The sequence below is a fragment of the Agrilus planipennis genome, unplaced genomic scaffold (genome assembly GCF_000699045.2).
Source record: "Agrilus planipennis isolate EAB-ADULT unplaced genomic scaffold, Apla_2.0 scaffold281, whole genome shotgun sequence".
Taxonomy (NCBI): domain Eukaryota; kingdom Metazoa; phylum Arthropoda; class Insecta; order Coleoptera; family Buprestidae; genus Agrilus; species Agrilus planipennis.
In genome coordinates this window covers 229,552-244,348 of record NW_020439260.1, presented here as the reverse complement: position 1 = coordinate 244,348, position 14,797 = coordinate 229,552, and the positions used below count along the sequence as shown (strand labels likewise).

The window sequence follows — 14,797 nt, the reverse complement described above, 5'->3', positions numbered from 1 at the left end:
GGGTGGACTTTCAGTAACATCACGTCACAATACTGTAGGGGCTTGCAACGACCACGTTTAACCTACGTCCAGCGGTCGGTTTTTATCAATCGCTTGATTGTATTCAATCTTCGTAATATTTATTAGACGGTTATGGTATTGTCCAAAATTCTCCTTGCCCGTTTAATGTTAATTTTTGTTGAATTTACACAAATTCTCCTATAGGAACTTTGTTTTTAGATTTGTTTTGAATCTCCCAACTGAAACGCCAACGGATGCGCATAGCTCGGCTATCTGCTATACTTCATTTACTTTCTCTAACGATGTGCCCCATCCAATGTCTTGGATGCGCGCTGGCAAAATCGTAGACAGGGAGGAAAAAGCTCATTATACTCTCGACTCTTGTTTATTAAACATACTTTTTCATACAGTACCTGCCAAAAGTTTTCTTCAATCATGAATAGTAGTGCGAGTTGAAAACAAGCATTAAAGCCTTTAATATGTCTTCAAATATCAATAATATTTTCAGTAGTACCAATAACAGCTCATTTGAGCAATGCAATTGTAGTGGATAAAATGGTCAATTTTTCCGTGCAGTGCTGTACGAATTATACGCTCCTCACCGGTTAAGAGTTTGACCGAGAGTTGTCTCCTTTCTTTTCTGGCCTAGTGCTGTTATTTTCTACTTTGCGCCGGTCAAACTGAAGATCACATCGCTACAGAAACTAAACGAAGTATACAATACCAGTCACGTCACGCACTCTCTCCAAGATTTTAAGCACCAACAGAGTGTTTTTTAAGTAATTGACTAAATCATCATGTACGCCACACCCTTCTTTTAAAAATATAAATTGTTTTAGACTAACTGCATAATTAGACTTACACAGCCGGCAGTAATGTATAATACCTGACATTTCGACTTGGTGGTCATAAGGTATAGAATTTTTTCCACATCAGTGAAAACACCAATTGATTGATCTGACGTTTCGCCAACTACTTCAGTTTACATCCTCAGGGTGACTGTCCTGAGAGTTATGTCGGTCTCAATATAACCGCAGTGAAAAACTTTATACCCTCGCTACGTTTCCTGAGAGAGGTTGACAAAGCATCGGATCCAAGGAGGATGAACACTCCTTAACCACAGTCATCAAGCCCAAACATGAAGCATTATTTAGGCTGCTTTATACTTGATTTATTTTTGTCTTACAATTAGTGTGGTCGTTTTCTTAAGCAGGTATGGTCTTGATCAGAGCCGGCTTTACGGGTGGGGGGCGACCGGGGCTGCTGCTCGGGGCGCCAGGTAGTACGGGGGGTCAAAAGAAAAACTAGATTCAGCGTAATAACTTTTATAGACTTATCTCGTAAGAGTGAGTATAAGTATTCTATGTCCAACAAACACGACTGGTCATTTTGTCGCATGTCGTACTTCTCACTAAAAAGTGTAGAACGAAATAGAAACAACAAGCGAGAAACTGCAATTCGTATTAGACCTCCTGCATTACAGATACTTTTCGTTCTTTGCTTTTTGCATGTAAGTTCACAAGAAAACCAAAAAACCTTTTTAGAAAACTTGTACGTTATCAATAACTTATCTACGAATTATTTATTTATTATTTGCGTGGTAGCTAACACTGCAAACCCAAGTGTGTGATTAGGTGTGTGAATTTCATACATCACACAAATGTTTGGTAAGTTACCAGAATTTGCTTTTGAACAACGCATATATAAATTTTGATATTTTTATTTCCATAATTTCACACTTTTTAAATACATATTTTACTAGCAGTGAAACCCGGCGTTGCTCGGGTTAAAATACATCGCATGTTTAATGGTACATAAAATATTCACTTTTTAACGTAGATATTCTTTTTCATTTGTCAAAATCACTTGAAACTGTTCACTGTCAACTTCAATTGATCATTATTTGACTGCAAACACGACCAAACTGACGAAAAGTCACTGAATTTCGGTTTATATATCATAATACATCGAAATTTCTAGTACCAAAATATTCAAGATTATTCTTAACAGTGACAGATTGTCCTTTATTTTTTAATGTGTTCGATCGTTCTAGAATGTTGCAGAACACAAAATTATTCCCGATAATGACAGACCGCCCTGTACCTTTAAATGTTTTCGATCGTTCTAGAATTTTGCACAACACAAAATTATTCCCGATAATGACAGACCACCCTGTACCTTAATAAATTTCTTATTAATAGTAGATTGTTCTAGAATATTTGGACAAAATCTAGAAAATTCTAAAAATCCTTGATAATTAATTGCGGACATTTGGAACTTTCCAGATATTTCTAGAAGTTTCTGGAACATTCCTTATCGATTTTAACAGTTGCACACAATTTGGAACTTTCCAGATCATTCCAGATATTTCTAGAACTTTCTGGAACATTCCATATCAATTTTAACAGTTGCACACAATTTGGAACTTTCTAGATCATTCCATAAATTTTTAGAACATTCTAAATCAATTGAAACAGTTGCACACATTTTTAGAACTTTCCAAAAGGTCTCATAAGTTAGAAAAGGACAGATATATATTTTTTTACATTTTCGCCACCCACTTCCACCCACCGCGTCCAAACTCCCTCGCTTTTAGCAGGAGACTAAGGTGTATTTACCACCCCAACGGGAAGTTGATAGGAGTTGGTGGTGTCTTTACGTACGCACATTAGCATTTAGCATTCAAATACTAAATGTGTGTGTGAAAAAAATCAAACATAAAATTAAATTACATTTGAAGGGTACGAAAATCATTTACATTTCAACAGTTCATACATTTAGTTAAAATCATATATGAAAAATATTCACACTTCTGATTAATCATAACAATTACAAATTAACATAAATATAGTGTGTATAATGTGTGTCTATTGCTCAGAATTACGTTTGACAACAAATAAAATGGCTCAAAGGTAATTGGTCACATGCTAATATAGTAAGTCAAAAAGACCAGTATAGTTCAAAAATTTCTTTATAAAAAAAAATGAATACTTAAGCAAAAAAAAAATTCATAAATTGAAAGTATAATNGTACTATATACATGAAACACTTTCTTATTTTGTTTAATAGTGGTTAATATATCAAATATTAATGTGAAAATTCATTTTCCATTTAAACCAACTATAAGTTACCTTAAGTTAATGAAGAAAAATTTGTTGTTGTTGGCACACCCTCGCCGGGAATCGAACCCGGGACCTTTGGCTATTCAATTCCCGGCGAGGGTGTGTCAACAACAACAAATTTTTCTTCATTAACTTGAGGTAACTTATAGTTCTTAGCATAAATGGAAAATGAATTTCCAGATTAATATTTGATATATTGTATTTCATGATTTATTTTCACTCTAGTGAAAATTACATATGTTTATCAATGTGAAAATCACACACATTTAGTAAATAATTTACTTTACATACTTGTAGACGTTTAAAAACTGTCTACAAGCATTCACACATGTGAAGTGTTTGAAAATGACACACTTGGGTTAGCAATGAAATTAGTATAATAGGTACCATTAGTACGTCCGTTTAGTCTCGTTTAAAAATCTCTTTACATTTTCTAGTCGGGGAAGTCCCGTAGGTAGAGCGAATGAGCTTAAAATAACGGGAAACACTTCTGTAATGAAATAAGTATAGCTAAAATGACGCCAAAGGCATGACTCGTCCGGGACGCCTACACGGCTAAGGCCGGCCCTGGTGTTGGTATCACTTATTTTACATCGACAGTTCGGATATTAAAGAGGGCCAATTTTGGTAACGACATCGATGGCAAATTTATCTTGACTGATTGACTAAATGTAAAAGATCAATTTATGTTGTAGTTTGTGAAACGTATCTAATGACATCCCACTAAATGGGGCAGGTGAAAAATGAAATTTTGAGTACAGCTTTTTGGGCCATCATTCTATATCCGTATTTCACATTTCATTTTAATTAAAGTCCTTTAAGTAAGAGTGTGATGGGGTTTAACATACAGACCGAACAAAAATTCCAGATACTCCGTTACATGATGATTTTTTTACACATACCCTCAAGTGAAGTGTTATTGAACAGGTTCTGAAAAATAAAATTATCAAGTTTTCTTAGAATTTTTTTGACACTATATCCCATTTGCGAAATAATACTCTATAGCCTTATACCTGCAGTTTTTATAAATACTTGCGTTCCTACTACCTTATGTAGAACAAAATTAAAACGAAAATTATCACTTCAAATAAAAGGGTCTACTAGTTTGCGAATTCAAATATATTTATATCTCTCATACTATTTTCAAGCAAGGTTATTACCAACTTTGGAAGAAATCCTGTTAGTTGAAGGTGACGAGCACTGTAACTAAAAATGATTTCAAGTATTTACCTTCATTACATTAGTTTTGGAGTTAGGTCAATATTATTAAATGAATGAGGAGTCCTATTCTGCAGCTGAATTTTCAGATCAAGCAATTTGAGAAAAGGTGAGTGAAAAGTTCGCCTTGACTGTTGAGTAGATATCACATTAAATAAATTCGTTTAAAAAGTTATAAGATATTAAGATAATGGAGCCTATCGAAACAATAATAGCCTTATCACTTTAAACTTGCTTACGTTTTCACAATGGGTATTTTGTCTAATAAAGAGTCAAAATTAAAACATTAATGCAGACTTTCAGATTTAAGATGGTATTGGTTTTCTAATATACCTTTAGTTTGCTGTGAGACATTCGGCATTCTATATACATAAAATAGATGTAGAGGTGATTTGGAATGACATGAACCTTAACCTTCCGTAATTCAACGACAGTACTCCACTGATTTCTACATTCCACCATTAGGGATTACTTTTCACCGTTTATTTCTGGTTGTAAAGTAAGATTCTTGGTTAAAATTAATAGAATAACAGGCAGGTAAGTCAATGTTTAGATGTACGATATGATAGCTATAAAGCCGGCCTCTTTCACATTGGAAGGTTCATTACCTCACGATTATATCTTTATAAATCATTTCTAGTTAGTTAGTTAGTTCATATTTGTCATTCTTGGCAGTTGGTACTTTAGCGTTTTATGACTTAAAAAAAATAATTACATTTTAGAAGTGTTTCGAACCAGTGGAGACACCTTTCGTTCAAATGCAATAGGCATATATACCCAGCTATTTGTTTCAAACTTATTTTTTAATTACACAAAAATTAGTGCGACCAATTCTTTAATAGAAAACATTTACAAGTTTCAACTTCTTTAGAGATACATTATGAAACAGATTTCATTAAGAATGTTGTACTATTATAGTTTACTGTGAAAACATTCTGTTCGTATTACAGGTTTCTAATAAATAGTTGTTTATCAAAATAATAGAGAACTGTTTTGCTGCTATAATTGAGCACAAAATTTAAATGTCAGAAATAGAGTAACGTTACGTCACGAATTCCTAAAGCAGCGTGCATTATCGAGTTATACGCTGATAAGCAGAATGGAAACAAGCAAGTGCGAGAGAGATATAAAGAAGAGATCAATAATAGCTTTCACGATGGAGGCGAACAGAAAACACACCGTTTATGCTGCGTTATCAACAGTCGCGCGGAATTACTGACATGCAAAATTACGCATTTAGGTCAAAAATCGGTTAAATTTACGTGCATTATTGTTTGTTGTATTTTTTAGTAGTGTTGTGAATTTGTGGCGGTGATATATCACAAAAACTTCAATCGGTTCGTTCAAAATTGCATACTGCATAAGATCTTAACATTTTCCGTTAACTACAAACCGACAAAGAAAACAAAGCGGTGAAGAAAATGAAATTGTAAACTATATTCCCAAACCGGAATCTTTAAAGGTATGCTTTTCCCACTTTAATAAAGATTTCAATAATTCGGGTGTACATTTGACAATTAAAAGAAGAGAAGAAATGCCTCTTGTTAATATTATAAAGAGGGCTTCCACATATATCCTTGGAGCAGATACAGAGAAAACATTAACAAATTACGAAGATAATGAAATTCTGTTCTGCAAAAACAACGTATGTGTACATCCTCCGGCAATGGCTCGCCACGATACTGATGTCGTTCATCATCCTGGGTACCTATCAATAGTTACAAAAGTCTTCGTGGACCAGTATAACGAAGCAAAGAGACCAACTTTAATGATGACCTGGATACCAAACAGCACCCTCCGAAAATGTCCTAGCACTTTACAAAATTGTGGTACCGGCTACTTAAGAACCCAAAAACAAGTAAGTCTGGACAGTCTTAGCTCCACAGATTCGAACATTTCGGACTTCAGCATGTGTTCGGAAAAGACTATCAACAAATCTCCTGATATAAAAAGTACAAATCCATTCCTTAATTACGAACACCGACAGGAAACCAGCGAATCCCTATCATCTGAAGACAACGACAAAAGCAAAGAGATAATAAACATAAACGTCGAAATAGCGAATCCGGTAATAGAAATTGTTAGTACCCCGGAAAGTGTTAAAGATTTTAGTGATAGTATTGAACGGTCCTTTTCAAGAACTGAATCGCTTAGTTCGTGTGATAACTATAACTACAATTGGATGACCACTCCAGAATTCTTGGCACAGAAACACAATTTGACGTTTCCTGAAAGTAACGGTTGCTCTCCAATATTGCCTAGAAAACAACCCCACAGATGTCGAACGTTCAGCGTTGATCTAAGCCAAATGAGATCTTTAAGGCTTTTCTTTAACGACTCAAGCTGCACATCAGGGCAGGTGGTTGTTGCTTCGAGGGAATCTCAATATAAAATTCTTCATTTTCACCATGGAGGTTTAGATCATCTCGCTCAAGTGTTGCATCAATGGCACTCACTCTTGCACAGCATTAAAAGTTCGAAAGGTATTGTGAAAATTATACATATAATATATATAGGGTTGTTCGGAAAGTCATTTCGTTTTTTTTTTGAGGAAATGAAAGACAGTTTTCGTATAATAAACAAATACTTTATTAAATTATATATTGACCGTTCTGGTCCAACATCTTTTGCCATCTTTCTGGTAGTAGCATAATTCCACGCTCATAAAATTTATGGTCTTTGCTGGCAAAAAACTGATCGAGGAGGTTTTTGACCTCCTCATTTGAGGTGAAGGTTTTACCGTCTAAAAAATTTTAGAGTGACCGGAACAAATAACAATCCGATGGTGCCAGGTCTGGAGAATATGGTGGGTGCAGCATTGTATCCCATTCAAGCTGTAAAAGCTTTTGGCGAGTGACCAAACTTGTGTGAAGTCTCGCGTTGTCTTGGTGAAACACTACACCTTTCCTGTTGATTAGTTCTGACCTTTTCTGTTGAAGTGCATCATTCAGTTTGTCCAGCTGATGACAGTAGACTTCCGAATTAATCGTTGTGTTATCCGGTAAAAGCTAAAAAAAAACGATTCCTTTAAAATCCCACCAAACAGACAGCATCACCTTTTTTTGGTGAATATCGGCTTTGGAAATGGTTTGAGCCGGTTCATCTTTTTTGCTCCATGACCTCTTGCGTTTGACGTTGTTGTATACAACCCATTTTTTGTCCCCAGTGATGATGCCCTTCAAAAACGGATCATTTTCGTGACGTTTGAGAAGCGAATCGCAGACGTCAATGCGGCGACACAGATTTCTCTCTATGAGAACATGGGGAACCCATACATCGAGCTTCGAGGATAATCCCAGGCCTTTCAAGTGGCCATAAACTGTTGAATTTGATAAATTTAACCTCAATCCGATCTCACGTGTTGTTATTCGCCGGTTCACATCAACTAATGCCTTTATCGCTTCTTTATCAGCTTCAACCGGCCTTCCCGAACGTGGTGCATCTTCGACATCGAAATTGCCGGATCGAAATTTAGCGAACCAGTTCTGGCACTGGCGTACTGTCAACACACCTTCTCCATACACATCAGTCAATTTTTTTCTGGCTTGAACAGCATTTTTACCCTTTCTGTAGTAAAACAGTAAGATATGTCGAAAATGCTGCTTATCGCTCTCCATATTTAAAAGGGCACCAACCAAAAACTACTGCGTAGAATTAATTGGAATTTTTCACACACAAGCCTTGCTATATGAGCTCTCAAAGCATATAAAAATTATACGGCTTAAATGTGAAGTTCGGTGCAAAAGAATACAATTAAATCCTCTGTCGGGAAAAAACGAAATGACTTTCCGAACAACCCTATATAATAATATGGGGCGGATCCAGAAAGAATTTATTGGGACTAGGAAGGGAATTGACGTTTTCCTAAATTATGATTTGGAATGGTGGTCGTATATCGTTTATAAAAGTAATAAAACATGAGTTTAAACAATAAAACAGCTCGGATAAAAAAACGTTGTGGATCGTGCAGACTCAAGTGATTTCTTTTATTGTAATAGAAAATACTATTATAGAAAATGAGTTATCTGTTAAGCTGTATACAGCACTTTCCGGGACAGACAGGTTAATTTCTTATCATTTCAAATTATGGACACACAGTTTTGAAAACCGAGTGTACCTTTTTTTACGTTTTTAGGTGTTTTCTAATATTCAGGGGCAAATACCTGAATTCGATTTCTCCCACACAACATTTTTCACAGTACATACTAGAGAAATCCATGTCACAGTTCTTAGAGGGAATTTCCTCCAATTTTCTGCATTGAATTCAATAGTACAGTAATTACTCATCCTAAAATACCAAAAATTTAAAATAATACACGTTAAACTCAATAAATTACAATAGCTTATCTCAAAAATAAACCACACAGTAAATATTTTCGATTTCATTAGAAGCTTATCGAACTGGCTACACAAAATCAACAAAATGACCATATGGAAAAGGATTATGTTTGTGCTGGTTGCTCTATTATGGATTCATATGTATCAAGCAGAATAAACAATTGGTGTGAAAATATATAATAAAGAAACAAATGGCCAAAATAGCATTTATTGGACATTAATTTGTGTCAATATAATATAGATTTTTAACGAAAAGATAAAATAAGAAATTCACACCTTGTAAAGTGTAACATTTTTATAACTCCAAAATAAATACACAGGGTGATTATTTTAAAGGGTCTATTAATGGTATCTCAACATATAACCCCAAGTGAATGAGCAAAATTAACTACTGACGCAATCATATTTAATTTTATACTTTTAAATTCTACTTTTTAGTTTTATAGATATTTCCTAGTCCACAAACCTAATTGGTTTCTAAAATATTTCGAATGCTTGAAAATAATTAATAAATTCTTTACCTACTTAAGAGTATTTTTCTTCAAGAAAGTCATTCAGCACTAATTGTGCTCCATCTAGTTGATAGCTGCAATTAGGTTAAGCGACAACTCGTCCAAAACTTTTTCGCGCTTATCTTTTGAGTAGCTACTTTGAGTAAATTTTTAGAATTTAAATTATTTTCATGAAAAATGTTATAAGTAATAAGTGCTTCGTAGAAACAATTATCAATGCTCATCATCATCATCCATCAGCAAACAGAACACATTCAGACAATATTTTTCTTGAAATTTTCGAGATTCTATAAGGTGAAAATTCTGATGCCTAAAAATTTTCATTGTTCCTGATGAAAGTCTTTCGTCTTGATTCATTGGTTCAAATTATTCTTTTAAAGAAATCAGCCCCCCTGTCACCGTTACATTAAAATAATTCAGTTTGAAAAATAGTACATTTTGTTTCCTGTACAAATCCTGGCGTATGGCTTGAAATTTCGATGGTCATGTAAGTGGGTGTGGCGGTAACACCGTTAAAGTTAATTTCTTATATTCGTCTTTATTGAATTTTTATTNATAATAATAACCTAATAAAACAAAAATATTTTCTTTTTATTAGGTATCATTTAATGACAACTGGTGATGCCTTCCTACTTTGTGATCAACTGGAAAGTGCCCACATCTACATTATACTGTACAGCATACCTAATCGGTTATTATTTTAAACTTAGTTCTTTTCTCAGTATTCTTTTTCTGTTTGTAAGCGGTGTCTTTTTCTTCATGATCAGTTGTGAAACACCTAACTCCTGTATAACATACCTAATCCCCTATTTGACCTAGCTAACTATCCAATTCTTTTCTCAGCATCGTCTTTGTTTCTTTCCTGTTGCTTGAACAACTTTCATCATATACACATAAATTATAACGCCGAATAGGGATAATAGTAATAAAAACGCGCATCTATCCAATAGTCGGACTTTGGGTTTTGTTATACACGCAGATATTCATGTGGATTTAGTAGATTTTATTATAGAACGATTTAGAGATGTCTAACCTCACTAACCGATAGATCTAGAGGATTTTAAATCCAACCTTAGAAATCTGCAGCGATTTAAACTAGGATTAAGTGGGTTTTAAAACATATTATCTAAAACATTATTTAGGTTTCTCAGGTAAGATGGTGGGTTTCTTTCAAACTTGAATTTAGCGGATGTCATAACTAGGTGATTTATCTTATGTTTTGATTCACTAAACATACCCAAAACGCTAAATGGGTATATGATAAATTAAAAAACCGTTTATATAAAATCCAAGTCTATTCTTTTTACCATTTTACTAAAAAAATATTACTGGAAAGTGATGTCATCTTGGTTCTTTGCCTGGGCTATTAAAATACATTTTAGTTTAAAAATGCACGTTCAATTATGCGGGAATCCAGATTTTAACCATTCGTCTGCGATTGTATTTTCAGGTAGGTATAATGGTTCCTTGAAAGTATCATTCTGTACTAGTTGATACATGTATTAAAGTCCAAAAAAAATTTCATCGCCTGAAGCATAATTTTAAATGATTCAATCATAATTTTAAATGGAGTATAAAAGCTCATTTCATTTTGTGAAAACTTCTTAAAGTTAAACTTAATGAATTATTAAATCAATAACCAAAGGTGAAATTTGCAAACTTAAAAATTAAATTAGATCCATCTAAATCTAATTCAATAAAAATGGTTATGCATTGGTCAAAATATTGGCAGAAGAATGGGTATAACATAAATCCAAACCTTAGTAGTTAAAAGATAGAGCATCATCTCTCAGTATTCCTCAGTAACAGAGTAACAGTAATTTAAGTCACCGTATCGTTGTTAGATAGTTGGTATACTAATTAGTTCTAGATATATATGATAATAAAAAGTCCTTTTTTTTTCTTTCGTTGTTACAGTGTTATACAACTTTCTATAATGTGCAATGTTTCAATAGTATTTAAAATGTAAAACCATTTAACCAAAAATCCCAATTTTAGCATACATGTAAACATGTTAAAACATCTGCTAGTTACTTAACCTCCCTAATATTATCTACCTATAGTTTGGGAGCTCTAACCATCAAAGTGAAGCTGAAAGTATGTTTTAACCGAGATTAAAAAAAGAGAAGGTTCTCAATTCCACTGTATTGTTTTGTATGTATGTGAAACGATTTTAAAGATTCATTTTAATTTAAATAATATCGAATTGTGTGAAAGGTTCTACAATTCTTTTATTCTAAGAATCGAATTTAATAGTAATAACGCTTCATCTTCGTTATTTTTCATACCTGAGCTGACTTAAGCGCCGTTCGTGCTTGTGCAGGTACACATAACAATTTTGCCACCTTTCTTAAATTTTATATAAAGAATTGCCTTTGAATTTCTCAATTTGTTCAGTCCCAAACTTCAAATATTTTATAATATTCGTATACATCAATGATTGTCTTTTTTATTTTCTTTTCAATTTTTACAAGCAATCTATTTGGCGGAAAAAATGAATGATTGGAGCCGGACCATAGGTCCAACATAATGGGGGGGGGTTCTTAAAGAGAAACCAGACTAAGACAAGTTCGTGAAAGAGAGCAGCAGCTCTTTCGGTACTCAGGGTGGCAGAGATCATGAGGATTTGTATGGCACTCTGATACACAATACTGCGATGTGGAAGGCAAAGGGAAACCACCACATTATGATCCCGAGTTAAACGTAGTCCACAATTTAAATGATGGCGTCTTCTGTGGTGTGATAGCACAGAGTCGAGTTGCCTTCAATAAAAAGAAGTCACTTCTATGCTTGCAAACAGTGAATTTAGAAATTCGGAAAGAATTGTGAAAGGTGTATGTTTGGAGCGCGGCGCTGTACGAGTGCGAAATATGGACGCTGGGAGCTGCGTTAGAAGCGTTCGAAATGTGGTATTACAGGCGAATGATGATGATACCGTGGATAGAGAAAGGATATTAGAAGGAAAAGGAGAACAGAGGACTCTATGGAAGTCAATAAGAATTTAGCGAAATAGGTTGGTAGGTCACCTTCTCAGGCATAAAGGTCTAGTCAGAGACATATTAGTGGCAGAAACGGGAGTTAGGAAGGGTATAGGTAGGCCTAGATTAGATTACTGTCCGCAAATGGTTAAGGATGTGGGTTTTTTACGATTCTCATCATTAGGTATTTCATGTTTATGCAAAAACCAACAGAGCACAGCCTGTCTACTAGAAAAAAGGTACCTTTTTAAATCTAAACTGTCAAGAACGACTGCTTTACAAACCGGAATCATTTCATTTTATTTCTGGCGAATACAAGTAGTAACTACTGTACGTGGTCTGTCTGTTGGAATGTTTATTATTTAATTTAATATAAGATTATTTTTTGGAATTTGATTGGTGGAACAATTTGGTATCTTCCATTGAGAGATTTCTACACTGGTAAGCCTTTGTTCAGTATTTACAAGCAGGGGTTTACTCTGGCAGCATATTGTTTGATAATAATAATATAATAATAATAACCTAATAAAACAAAAATATTTTCTTTTTATTAGGTATCATTTAATGACAACTGGTGATGCCTTCCTACTTTGTGATCAACTGGAAAGTGCCCACATCTACATTATACTGTACAGCATACCTAATCGGTTATTATTTTAAACTTAGTTCTTTTCTCAGTATTCTTTTTCTGTTTGTAAGCGGTGTCTTTTTCTTCATGATCAGTTGTGAAACACCTAACTCCTGTATAACATACCTAATCCCCTATTTGACCTAGCTAACTATCCAATTCTTTTCTCAGCATCGTCTTTGTTTCTTTCCTGTTGCTTGAACAACTTTCATCATATACACATAAATTATAACGCCGAATAGGGATAATAGTAATAAAAACGCGCATCTATCCAATAGTCGGACTTTGGGTTTTGTTATACACGCAGATATTCATGTGGATTTAGTAGATTTTATTATAGAACGATTTAGAGATGTCTAACCTCACTAACCGATAGATCTAGAGGATTTTAAATCCAACCTTAGAAATCTGCAGCGATTTAAACTAGGATTAAGTGGGTTTTAAAACATATTATCTAAAACATTATTTAGGTTTCTCAGGTAAGATGGTGGGTTTCTTTCAAACTTGAATTTAGCGGATGTCATAACTAGGTGATTTATCTTAATACATCTCTTCATTCGACTGTACCTTTTTTGTGTGTATGTTACGCGATTTCTTATCCAATTATGAACAGACTTTAATAATATTTTTTGCTGAAGTGGTTACAGATCAAAGATAGATAGTTTAAATTTAAAGAAAATATTCCATCCTGAAGAGTGGAAAATTAGAGAATGATAATAAAATAGTTGGAGAAATTAACTCTACCTCCTTATTTTGGTCATATCTTTTTAACTTGTTAATTTAAGTTTGTACCTATAGGCAAAGTAATACCTATCTAAAGCAAAGCGCATATTGAGACGCGTTCACTGCGTACGAAGCGACCTGTGCAACGCCAACACGTATAGCCGAAGATTCGCATATTGCAGCACAGTGCGTGACAGTCTCTCGCCGCAGTTTCTTATAAATAAATAAATAAATGATTTGCAAAAAAATGTAGATTCCTTAAGTTCAAAGTTGCATAGTGATGATCTATCCTTTGATGGGGAAATTTTTTCATGTATAGGTAATTAGGATGCTTTGTCTGCCTGGCCGTCTCTATTAACTTCTCTTCTTGTTATTGTGACACTTGTGTATTTAAAGTTCATTTCAAGAAGTTAGAGATGTCCCTTCCCTTTATCTGGATGCGCTGTAGCATAATTCCAAATTCAATCATATTTGCCTGCAGAGCTCATTTCTCCACCGATCATCGCGCGAGAACTAGACCAAAGTGTACAGTACCATTTGCAAAATTTGAACTGTCACGGAAAACAATAGAAAACGAAAACAAGCGTTAAGTATTCAATGTAAAGGACTCGTTGCAAATGTACCACAATTTACGAACGCTGAAAAAGATAAAAAAGATTTTATTCTTCCAATTGAAAAAGTACAAAAACGTGTAGCGGCTGCAATCGGACTAAGTTTATCAACTATAAGGAGGGTTGCTTCTGAGAAGAAAAGAGTAGAGGAAGGTGAAACCAGATATTTTGTGAAACGCAAATATAATAAGAGACACCCACGTCCTAAAACTGACTTCGACAAGTTTGACCAAGATGTAAGAACGGTGAATAATTTTTATCTTACTGAAAAGATGATCCCAACATAGGCAAATATTTACCACAAATACCTAGAAGTCACGGAATATTGCGGTTCGAAAGTTAGTATCTGGCGAGTACTGCGAAAAAGTGGTTTCCGGTGGAAAAAACCCAAACTAATAGGAAATTGTTAGTGGAAAAATCAGAGATTTGACAATTGCGAGTCACCTTTTTAAAAATATTAAGAGCTTTTCGCCAAAGAAACCAATTATTTATATGGATGTAACATACGAGGGTGGATTGATAAGTTTCCGGCCTAACCAAGAGATGACGCCACTAGGCCTACCTTGAGGTGACATTCTATAGTACCATCCTTGGATAGCTTGTAGCTATAGTTTCAGCCCGATCTCCTTGCTAGTGTAGGTTTGACAGCACGCTGAACAAGACGCCT

At 34.4% G+C, this 14,797-nt stretch overlaps 1 protein-coding gene and 1 long non-coding RNA gene across 2 annotated transcripts in view; both read left to right on the top strand.

Annotated features, from left to right (window-relative positions):
- The first annotated feature begins 1,392 nt into the window (after positions 1-1,392).
- Positions 1,393-4,040, top strand: LOC108741871. Its single transcript, XR_001938567.1, has 3 exons — positions 1,393-1,510; positions 3,560-3,749; positions 3,818-4,040. It is a non-coding gene; the product is annotated as an uncharacterized LOC108741871 (long non-coding RNA).
- A 1,336-nt stretch (positions 4,041-5,376) lies between these two features.
- The window catches only part of LOC108741880 (TBC1 domain family member 16), a 55,514-nt gene continuing 46,093 nt past the window's right edge, over positions 5,377-14,797 (top strand). The window contains exon 1 of the mRNA XM_018476846.2: positions 5,377-6,823. Coding sequence (XP_018332348.1) covers positions 5,875-6,823 — 949 coding nt within the window. The 5' untranslated portion in view covers positions 5,377-5,874. The remainder of the gene's footprint in view (positions 6,824-14,797) is intronic.